Source organism: Bos javanicus, chromosome 2 (assembly GCF_032452875.1).
Source record: "Bos javanicus breed banteng chromosome 2, ARS-OSU_banteng_1.0, whole genome shotgun sequence".
NCBI lineage: Eukaryota > Metazoa > Chordata > Mammalia > Artiodactyla > Bovidae > Bos > Bos javanicus.
In genome coordinates this window covers 13,647,034-13,659,218 of record NC_083869.1, presented here as the reverse complement: position 1 = coordinate 13,659,218, position 12,185 = coordinate 13,647,034, and the positions used below count along the sequence as shown (strand labels likewise).

The window sequence follows — 12,185 nt, the reverse complement described above, 5'->3', positions numbered from 1 at the left end:
GTGAATAGTACAATGTAAATAATGAGCATTTTACAATACAGGCTAATACTAATTAGAAGAAAAAGTGCAACAGCATTGCTTGATTAAAAAAAAAAAAAATTTTACTCTTTTCATTCAAAAAAGAAAGTACAGAACCATACAGTGTCAGACTGTGCGGGATTAAGCATTGTGCTGGGGGCACTGATGAGACTCAGCAACTGGGCATTTCTCCACTGGTCAGCTGAAAGGTTCCTTCGAGGATACACCATCTGAAGAGAAATTAGTGCATCTGAAAGAGACTAATTAAAACAGAAAAACAGAAAGTTGAAGAATGAGTTGGGTTTTTTTACTTTCCATTTAATTTCCAGCTACAAGTGTTGTGTGTTTCTAACTGTACCATCATAAAACAAGAGCCTAATTATAAGTATGCCCCATATGACACTTGAGGTGGGTTCCAGTTATGCTCTAGATTTTTGTTTTTAATTTCATGAAAGTTACATAGATTCTGCATTCCTCAGCTAAAGCTTAGCTCAGCAAATCATGTTACTTTCTTAAAGGTGAAAATGTAGGGCAATCGTGTGATCTTTACTTTAAAAATGACACAGAGTCTAGCGTCACCCTTTTGTGTATCACTTTCTATGCCAATAGTGCTCACTGCAAGAAAAAGTGGTACTTAAGGTTATATGACTAAGTGTTAACACAGCTCAACATGTTTCATATTTCTTCAAAGAATGCCTTCTAAAAATGATCCACTGTACTTTATCTCAATAAATTATTTCTATTTGCCATTTAGTCTATTAATGATTTCATCTCATTTGCTTCTTGCTTGCTTTTAACTCTTTTGCTAGTCACTCCTGGTTCCTAAAAATTCTGTACAGAGTGGTCCTTTAATTTGGCTATGCATAAATTGCCAGGAGAGTTTGTTCAGAAAAAGAAAATCCAGGGCTCTGCCTGAGCCAGAACGTCTGGGAGTAAAACCTAGGAACTGTTTTTATCACTGCACCAAGTGATTTTGAATAATTTTTAAAATTAATTTGAACAAATCCTAGTAAATATATGGTGGTCTTTCTTGGGCTTCCCTGGTAGCTCAGTTGGTAAAGAATCCGCCTGCAATGCAGGAGACCTGGGTTCAATTCCTGGGTTGGGAAGATCCCCTGGAGAAGGGATAGGCTACTCACTCCAGTATTCTAGCCTGGAGAATTCCATGGACCAAGGAGCCTGAAAGGCTACAGTCCATGGGGTCGCAAAGAGTCAGACACAACTGAGTGACTTTCTATTAACATCAAAGCCCTGAGATATCATAGAATATTGGAAAAATCAAGATTAGGAAAATACTGATCTAATCCAAATAGACAATTCTCCTCAAGTAATTATTAACAGTCTAGTATGTGCTAATGGCTATGGAGAACTTAGAGATATATGAGGTGAAAGTGAAAGTGTTGCTCAGTTGTGCCTGACGCTTTGTGATCCTGTGGACTGTAGCCCACCAGGCTCCTCGGTCCATGGAATTCTCTTGGTAAGAATAATGGAGAGGGTATCCACTCCCTTCTCCAGGAGATATTCCAGATCCAGGGATTGAACCTGGGTCTCCTGCATTGCATGCAGATTCTTTACCATCTGAGCCACCAGGGAAGCCCTAAATAAAGATATAACAGCCTTTAAAATAAATGTTTATCATTTAACTGGGAAAAGAGCCAAATTTGAAGTGGGTAACTAAAAGCAAAGCCATATCTGATTGGCAGAAAGTTAGAAACAGATCCAGAGAAAAAACAAGAGATGAGCAGCTGAGGTAAAAGCACTAACAAAATCAAAGAGACAGGTGGTGATGATCTGTTTAGCACTTTGAAAAACCCTGACACTTCCATCTACAATGCTGATTTTTACTTCAAAATTGGTATCATCTACTAGACTCTTCCAAGCTAATGGTACAACTAACTCTAAGACATTAAATCTACATAAATTTGTGGGTATAATATAGCTCTGCAGAGAAATTAAACTGGAAATGCATCTTTAGAATTTTCATGGGAGTAAGAAAACTGAAGGAAAATTCTTGCTGCTAACTGTATGTCAAAAAAATAAAGCACAGATTCATATAAAACACTGTATTATTAAAACCTAACTCCCATCATTCAAAGGGAACAATGAACCAAGATTCTAATACCCCAGCCCTCGTTTTGCCACAACTGCTGCCAAATGGCTTACTTCATCACACCACTTCCAGTCCTCAATTTCCTTATCTTTATGAGGATACCTATAAACTTCCTTGACATGCTAAGGAACTAGCCCTCCCTCAGAGAAGCCATTATAATGGCATGACCCTAAACCAAAATTATTTCATTAAGAACTATTTTTTAATATATCATAAAAGACAGACATTTCAAATTATCACAAACTCCTGCAATTTTTTCTCATTACGAGGCTATATTCTAATAACATAACTAAGATTTATCAAATACTATGTGTGGAAACACTTTGCACAAAATAACTCATTTAGTACTCATAACAGCCATATAGAGTAGGACTACTATTACTGCATTTTTATAGATAAGAAAACTGAGATACAGTGAAGTTGGTTAAGTAATCTGCCCAGTAATACACAGTAACTGTCAGAGTTGGGATTAGAACGAAGCAGTCTGATATGAGTCTAGTAGACATTCTCAGGTACTAAACTTCACTAACTCTATATCCTATAGAGAACCTAAAAACTACAATGGATCAATATATTCCAGACTTTCCATTCATGATTCTGGATATAATTAAGGAGTTCTCTGGTTCACAATTAGATAAAACCATACATAACTATAAATCATATCTCACTAAGATTTTCTTTCTTAGAAGCAGTTTATCACTCTATCCACCCTAAAGCTCTCATATGCCTATTGAAGCACACCTAAAACCCAGCTCTTACCTTGCTATGGGGCACAAATTCTTCCATCATTTTCTTTAAAGGGTTTTCATAATCCACAATCATCTGACCAAGGCGTGGGTATTCTCGGTCACTTAAAACAGACACATAAATATCACTGAATTGTAAGCCATCAAATTGAGAACTTCACACAGATTTCTTTAATGCAGGTATACCTTGCCCCATGGGTCATCTCATGAGCATAGTTGTATAATCCAATGATTGCCTTCCTTTCTTCAATTCGAGACAGCAGTATCATTAGTGTTGTATATGTTATGATCAAATCTAAGTAGTTCTTTGTTAAATCAAAGTTTACAGTCTAAGAGAAAAAAACATTAAATTCAACTTTTTATTTCACAAACTTTTAAGCACACACAAAAGAATCTTCATGGCAGCTACTGGAAGCTAATAATTTTCTGTAGTTATTTATTTTATCCCCATTTCTGAAATTCTACCTAATTCCTTTCACCAAAAACATGTCTAAAATTTGGGAGTTACAGATAATAGTTTTGTGCTTGTAACACAATTTTACAGATGAAAAAGAGTTGGTGATCACCCTATTCAAACTGCTAACAATTTAAAAGAATAGCCAAAACCAGAATAATAAGCATGGAAGCAATTCTCACTAAGTAAGAAAAAAGGAGTATTAAGTTAATGAATAGGTTCACCATTAACTCAGTGATGTTTTTCACTGATTTCTTATATCTAGAAACTGTCTTATTAAGAAAGATTTTATCAAGTATGCCTTTTATGGAGAAAAAATTATTTGTGTAACCTTTTAAAATTGAGCCTATTAAAATAAAATACTAAAATTAACAACTATTTCCCAATATGTACAAGATTTATATTCAATGACAATCAAATAAGTAAAAAGAGAGATACAGTATAACTCCTTACCTTAAAAAATAAAGCCAAATTCAATGCTGAAATTTTATATACTAATTATATAAATTATCTCTAAAGAAAAGCATCTGATCCCCTTAGTTCTACTACTATAAGCAGAGAGAAGAATTAGAAATTTTTCTGAAAATTATACGTACAATGTCAAAGAAGACTTGGCAAACATCAATAGTATTCAGCAATTCACAAACATGGTCCTGAAAACAAAAGTTTATTTTAATCTTTTACTTATATGACTACTACTAAATTCAGAAAAAACATACTTTATTATCCACAAGTGACAGAACGTTTTATACAATTAACAAATATCAATTTATCTCTGAAATATTAAACTGTATGTATTAAAATACATACCTTAAATTCCATAACATCTACAAATGTGAAGTAATATAATGCCAGATTTTTCAGAATCTCTGATTTTTCTTTCTGCAGTTGTGCAAGCTGTTGCTGTGAAAACAAAATTAGAATGCACTGTTTACTGTGAACAAAATTATTACGTTTAATACAAACTATCTTCTTTTATGATTGCTATATGAAAGCACAAGCTTTTAGAAGAATATTTCTAGATGATTAAGGCTCTTTTAAAAAACCAAAATACTTGAAACAGCAACTTCTAAATAGTGGCCAGCAACTGACAGTGTGAGGCTATAAAACGAATCAAAGCGGATTAGTACCAAACTGCACTACTATTAAGAAAAACTGCAAAGTGTTAGGAAAAAAATAACTATCAAATGAACTCTTAAAAAAAAAACTGAAAGCAACTCATGAGCGTGATCACATTACTAAAAGTGGGAGAAAAGAAGGTGAAAAATATTATAACTTACACTACAAAAAACAATATGCTTTATAAATTCGGAACTTACCAAAAAGAACATCCAGGCAAAGCCACGTTACGCATGCAAAATAAAATGTAGATACAAACATAAAATACAGTAACGGTTCCCTGACCAGATCCACAAAACACAATAATACATTAAAGAAAAGCAAAAATCACAACAACAAAAAAGAAATGAGAAAGAAGCAAAACTAGAGTTAAGACGCATAAACATATGAAGAGGGAAATGTGAATACAAAAGACAAACATTATTTCAATCAACTGTATTATTAAATTTACAAAAGTCCTAAGTTTTCTTTTAAAACAACTATTAATATAACTTCTGATAGAATCCAGCCATACTGGACATGTATGCAGTAAACCATAAGTCTGCCAAACTTCAACACAATCATCTAGAACTATCTGATATTCTGAATGTAGCCTACAAAATAGAAATGTCCACATCATGTAAAAACTTGTTAGAAGAGGAGGATCTCAGCCTCACCGCAAATCAGAATCTGCCATTTAACAATATACCCAGGTGATCTAAATGCATGTTAAATATAATTTACCTAGGACATGAGAAAACCAGAAAATACGAGAAAATGGTTCAAAATATCAAACTGGCTATCAAAGGCCATCCAGTTTTAAGACCCTCCTGCAGTTCTTACTGACACCTAACACAGGAGAGTTGGGGGTAGGGGTGCCTCTACACATTATGATAAGTCAGAAAATTCTTAACAGTAAGCATAACATCAAAGGATTAAAAATATACCTATTAAAAGGCTATTTACAGTAGCAAGCACAGTGTTCTGGTAGACTCTACTACTATACAGTACCCTAAATACTGCAGTCCCTGCTGCTGCTGCTGCTGCTGCTAAGTCGCTGCAGTCGTGTCCGACTCTGTGAGGACATTTTAAAAAAAGTATAAACAAAGTTTATACTTCGTTATACTCTACTTCCCCTTAAAACCAGGCAAACTGAGGTATATACTTACAGTGATGCGTGTAACTGTTCTAGCTTTAGCTGTGTTACTAGTTGATTTTATTTTGAACAATATATCTGTTTCAAAACAATTCTATATTTACATGCACACTTTTGGAGAAGGCAATGGCACCCCACTCCAGTACTCTTGCCTGGAAAAGCCCATGGACGGAGGAGCCTGGTAGGCTGCAGACCATGGGGTCGCGAAGAGTCGGACACGACTGAGCGACTTCACTTTCACTTTTCCCTTTCATGCATTGGAGAAGGAAATGGCAACCCACTCCAGTGTTCTTGCCTGGAGAATCCCAGGGACTGGGGAGCCTGGTGGGCCGCCGTCTATGGGGTCCCACAGAGTCGGACATGACTGAAGCGACTTAGCACCAGTGGCAGCATGCACAGTTTTAATCATTACCACTCACAACATCAAGCAGATACTTATTTTAAAATGATTCTATTCCCTCAGATGATACTACCTTTACCTTGTTCAACAACATTTAACATTTATAATTGATATCAATCCTTTTCCCTGCTTTTCAGTACTTTAAATTTTAATTTTGAAATGTAACAGGTGAAAGTAAACTCCTAACAGGATAAAAAGCAAAAATATAACTTGGTTGCTGCTGGGTTTATATTTATAGTGCCTCCTTTCAATTTCGGTGTCTAGTTTGAACAAAAAATGACAGATTACCATCTTATTATGGGCCCTAATGATCTTTTATACAAATTCTCATTTTGCATATTAAGAAGCTAATGCCCACAGAACTTAAAAGAGTCTTCCCCAAAGTTTTATACCTAGTTAATATGAATGGGCCAGGATTAAAATTTCACATCCATACTCCTAATAAAGTGTTCTTCCTACTATTTCACATGGACGTGGGGGGATTTCATCCCCACTCCCATCTTCTTTTTTAACAGTAAAATCTCATCATGGTCTCAATTTCTCATTACAATGTATTTCCCCAAAATTGTATATAACTACCCTCTACTGTATATTGTCACCCTGTTTATTTAACTTACATGCAGAGTACATCATGTGAAATGCCAGGCTGGATGAATCACAAGCTGGAATCAAAATTATGGGGGAAATACCAACCTCAGAAATGCAGATACTTACTCTAATGGCAGCAAGAGAAGAACTAAAGAGCCTCTTGATGAGGGAGAAAGAGGAGAGTGAAAAAGCTGGCTTAAAACTCAACATTCAAAAAGCTAAGATCACGGCACTCAGTGCCATCATTTCATGGCAAATAGAAGGGGAAAAAGTAGAAACAGTGACAGAATTTCTCTCCTTGTGCTCCAAAATCAATGCAGATGGTGACTGCAGCCATGAAATTAAAAGATGCTTGCTTCTCAGAAGGAAAGCTATGACAAACTTAGGCAGAATATTAAAAAGCAAAGACATCACATTGCTGACAAAGGTCCATATAGTCAAAGCTATGGTTTTTCTAGTAGTCTGACAATGGTCCGTATAGTCAAAGCTATGGTCCAATGTCTGTATGGACATGAGAGGTGGACCATTAACGAAGGCTGAGTGCCGAAGAATTGATGTTTTCCAATTGTGGTGCTGGAGAAGACTCTTGAGAGTCCTTGGACTCCAAGGAGATCAAACCAGTCCATCCTAAGGGAAACCAACCCTGAATATTCATTGGAAGGACTGATGTTGAAGTTGAAGCTCCAATACTTTGGCCATCTGATGTGATGAGCCAACTCATTGGAAAAGACCCTGACACTGGTAAAGACTGAGGGAAGGAGAAGAAGGGGGCGACAGAGGATGAGATGGTTGGATGGCATCACTGATTCAATGGACGAGTCTGAGCAAACTCAGAGATTCTGAAGGACAAGGAAGCCTGGGATGCTGCAGTTGATGGGTAGCAAAGAGTTGGACATGACTTAGCGACTGAACAACATCAACAAAGCCTCTACACTGGTTAAAACAAATTTACTGAACTAATTATATATGAATTCAAAATAATTATTCAAGTTTTTAAAGCTCTACATACCTTTGTCTAAATATACCTTCCAATCTAAATTTCCCCTACATCTATTCACAGACTATACTAAGTAGCTAAAACAAACTATCCACTATTGTATATAAACATCTCACATTTTCTCTACTGTTTCCTCTATGGATATGTCCAAATTCCTCTACTTATACATGTCCAAATCTCACTACTCCTAAATTACTCAATTCAAATGTTAACCCCATTTTCAAGAAACCATCCCTGACTGAACTGCTTCCCTTGATGCAAATAACACCTCCCTCTTCTAAATGTGTACAGTTTCTAATAATTATCACTTTCTACCTTGTATCATAGTTCTCTCCAGCACTGTGAGGCAGTGTGCCAAACTCCACAGCCTGTATCATACAGCTGTGCACAAAAATATCCAATATAAAATCTATCAAATGAGTGGTTAGAACAAACTGAAAAGATCATTATTTGCTGTATAACTCAGGGAACTCAAAGCAGGCCTCTGTATCAACCTACAAGGGTGGGATGCAGAGGGAGATAGAAGTGAGGGTCAAGAGGGAGGGGACATATGTATACCCATGGCTGATTCATGTTGCTGTTTGACAGAAACCAACACAATTCTATAAAGTAATTATCCTTCAATTAAAAAAATAAATTAAAAATTAAAAAGAAAAAGACCTTTATATGGCAGTGTCAGATAACATTTTAGTAAGTTAACACTAGCCAGCCCACCGCTTATTGTGAAATCATGGCTAAATAACTTAACCTCTCACAGTCTAATACCCTCAATATTAAAATGGGAGCTGATGTGGGCAGTTTAGCCAAGACAATGTACAGGGCACCCAGAAGCTGCTCATTAATTAGTAAGTGAATAACAGAAGACACTCACAAACCACTTCTTCAAAATGAGCAAAAAATAAAGCTATTGAAAATAATCTCAATACTACTCATAGTACCCTAAAAAGAGCTGATATTAACTGAGCATGCTCTCTTTCGCAGGTAGTTCCAAAAAGTGTGCAAGTATTTTACATGATCCTCTCAACATCTCTATAAAAAGTTACAATTATGTTCCCTATTTATCAAAAATAAATTCCATAAAGTTCTACGTGAAAAATCAACTATAACAACAAAGAATAAAAGTGTCTACAACTCTTGAAGCTCAACTGCAAAAAATACTCCATTTTCATTTTTAAAGTGAAAGAGAGCAGACACTACCAAAAAGTATTTAACTTCTAGGTTCAACATCCAGAACAAGTCCTCTACCTCCCATCTCATTATTTCATAGTAAATAAAAAGTAGGAAATGGTTTAAGAATATAATCAATAATAGACCATAGAAAAGTACAATTTTGAGAAGGTAAGATTCTATTTGCTAACACTTTAAAAGCATATCATGGATACATGGGTTAAATATATTACCAAAATATCTGTACAGTGCTTTCATTAAAGTTTTTAACTGTGGACCATTATTCTTAAAATTCAAAGTAAAAACAAAATAAACAGGATAAACAGCCATGCAGATCACAAAATAAGATCATATCTCTTCAATGAAAAATACTGGTAATTAATCTTTGTACAATGAAAAAGTATTTTCTACACAAAATATAAGTATCTTAAAAACTGATTGAGGGACTCCCCTGGTGGCACAGAATCTACCTGTCAATGCAAGTAGATCCCTGGTCTGCAGATTCCACATGCCACAGACCAACAAGGCCCATGCACGTAGAGCTGGTGCTCGCAACAAGAGAAGCCCTGAGAGAAGAGGCCTGTGCACCGCAACGAAGACCCAGTGCAACCACAAATAAATAATTTTTTAAACTGATTGAAATTTAGTATTTACTAACTTTTATTCTTTCAGAGAAAAGATACTAACAAATTACGATCAGGAACCAATGACAAAGAGAGCTAACTCACAGACTTTCAATATAAAGGAAAGTGACTCAAGTTCTTTATTCACCTATGTCAATTATTCTTTCATCATCTAAACTGCTTATGCATAATAAACAGCTTTTCTTGACCTAAAATATACTAAAGTATTTTATTTCTCTTAAAAAAACAACCAAGTACAGAAGTTTGGTTGTTCAATTTCTTAGTAGATATTCTAAACCAGGTTTTTTAAAATAAGAGTGTAGAGAGACTATTTGGTAAACCTCCTTTAAGGAACGGTCCTGCCACCACTCTGTAATCAACACTCATAGCACAGCAGCCTCCTGCCTGGTCTCTGTATTCTGTTCTTGCCTCTTCAGTCTTCTCCACATAGCAACAGGAGAGTGGACATTTCAAGGCAACACACTACCCTGAAGAGAGGATCCCAATGAAGGAGAAGGGGACGACAGAGGATGAGATGTTTGGATGGCATCACCGACTCAACGGACATTAGTTTGAGCAACTAATGGAGTCCGTGGGGTCGCAAAGAGCTGGACACGACATAGCAACTGAACAACGGCAATACAAGATATTAACAATGGGTAAAGAGTATAACGTGAATTCATTATACTATTTTTGTTCAAGTCTAATATTATTTCAAAATAAAGAGCTTTAAAAAAATTCTAATAGTCTCTCATCATACTTAAAATACAAAGTCCTTATCAATGTCTCAATAAAATCTAAATAGGACCCCTGCCAGTCTCCACAACTTCATCTCCCCTCACACTCCTCCAGATTCTCTCAGTAGCTGTCATACCAGTCCACATGCTGTGCTCATCAAATAAATTCACCAAGGCTGGCCCCACCCCACACCTTTGCACTTGCTCGTTACCATGTCTGGAATGTTCTTCACTTCTCATAGCTCAATCTTTCACTTCAGAGAAGCCATTGTGGAGCACTTATCTAAGATAATCTTCTCACTCACGTTACTCTCTTAATTCCTTATCCTGCTTTCTATTTCTTCCTACTACTTATCTCCAAATAAAAGAACCTATTTATTCACTTTAGTTCTTTGTTGTCTCACATCCCAACTTGAATTGAAATTCCATAGAGGCAAGGTTTGTTTTATTTCATGCTGTTATCTCCAAGGTCTAGAGTATTAGAACGTAGCAGATATCCTTTAAATAAATAAATAAATAAATGATCAAGTTTCTCCACAGAAAAATCACGAAATCAATTTTTACACTGCACTGCTAACTATAAATGAATGCAATATCAGTATCAATTCACGTCTCATGAGTTCATGTATCCTAATACAGAGTGGTGATTTAATCCCCTGAATAAATCTCTGTTGGGTAAAATACTTCACTATGTCCTTACAGGATAAAAAATGAGAAACATCTAAAAAGAATTACATACTCATATCAAATATACGTAAATCTCCTAAGAGTACATGAAAATCCAAATTAACACCAAGATTAGTCATTTCTTAAAAAGGTTCATGGGACCTTATCAAGCTTTCCTTTTATCATATACAGATAATTCTACTGGCATTCACTATTTCAGAAATGCATTTTTCTGAGCAAAAGGTAGTAAGTAAATTCTAGGGAAAGTTTTCCTAACACACCTAATAAAAATGCATGATTGAGTGTTTAATATTTGTTACTAAACAATCTTCATAACTGCTTTTCAAGGTTCATTTTTTTTAAATTATGGTAAAACACAGCATGAAATATATCACTAAGGTCATATTTGATAAGTGTGTAGTTCATTTGCATCGTTGTGCAGCCATCACCCTCATCTACCTCCAGAATTTTTGTCATCTTCCCAATCAAGGCACATTCTTACCATTTTCCAGATATAGAAACAGACTAGAAAAGGGTAATACGTTAATATAGATAATCAAATTTCAAAGTTCAACATACCTCTTCAATACACTTCAAAATTCAAGTTGCCATACAATGACAAAAGGAGTATAGGAATAAGTAAAGCTAATGCTATTTTCTTCTCAGAAAATACTTCTATTTAATTGTAGTTTCATCAATCTCACAGATTGAACTTCTAAGAGCTCTAATTCAACCTGTTCATTTTATACATTAAAGCAACATTTTTCAAGTATATATTGGCATCTGTTCAATTCTGAAAAGCAGAGTTTTGTTTTTTAAAGAACCGAAACACCAAAAAACTTAAAGGTTGTATCCATGCCTCTTTGCAATAGAACTTTCCTGTTCCTCTCATCATGAGTCTATTTTCCCACCCTTACCATCTCAGGGAGCCTTGAGACTTGCTTTGACGAATGGAAAACAAGGAAAATGATACTCTTATAACTTACAAAGCCTTATAGCTTCATATTTTGTTCTTTTTTAGGACACTGTCCTGAAGTGTCATGAGCAAGCTTGAAATATCGTATCCCACCGAAAGAGAGGTTCAACATGCTGCTATCCCAACAGGCCCCATGCCTCAGCCACCCACCAGATGAATTCAGCTGTGACCTAAGACTGGTGAGACCTGCAGAGGAACTGCCTGACCAACCTCAGAATAAGAAATAAGTTGTTGCTGTTTTAAGTCTATTAAGATTTCAGGTGGCCTGTTATATAGCACTAGGTAGGGAAACAAGACTAATATAAAGTTTAATAAAAGAAATTAAAAGTCTTTATTTCACTACCTGAGCACGATAACTTGCACCAGGAAAAATCTTGGAAATCTAAGATTTCTGGTTACAAGATGGTTGAAATAACACAAACTGATGAAACTAATTTTAAGTATTAGAA

General features: G+C 35.5%; 1 protein-coding gene across 2 annotated transcripts in view; it reads right to left on the bottom strand.

The window, feature by feature from the left end:
• The window catches only part of NCKAP1 (NCK associated protein 1), a 105,940-nt gene that overhangs the window by 63,870 nt on the left and 29,885 nt on the right, over window positions 1-12,185 (bottom strand). For both annotated transcript variants that reach the window (XM_061433524.1, XM_061433518.1), the window contains 5 exons: window positions 4,139-4,231; window positions 3,925-3,981; window positions 3,061-3,203; window positions 2,888-2,978; window positions 141-278 (listed from right to left, as the gene is read on the bottom strand). In XM_061433524.1, coding sequence (XP_061289508.1) covers window positions 141-278; window positions 2,888-2,978; window positions 3,061-3,203; window positions 3,925-3,981; window positions 4,139-4,231 — 522 coding nt within the window. The remainder of the gene's footprint in view (window positions 1-140; window positions 279-2,887; window positions 2,979-3,060; window positions 3,204-3,924; window positions 3,982-4,138; window positions 4,232-12,185) is intronic.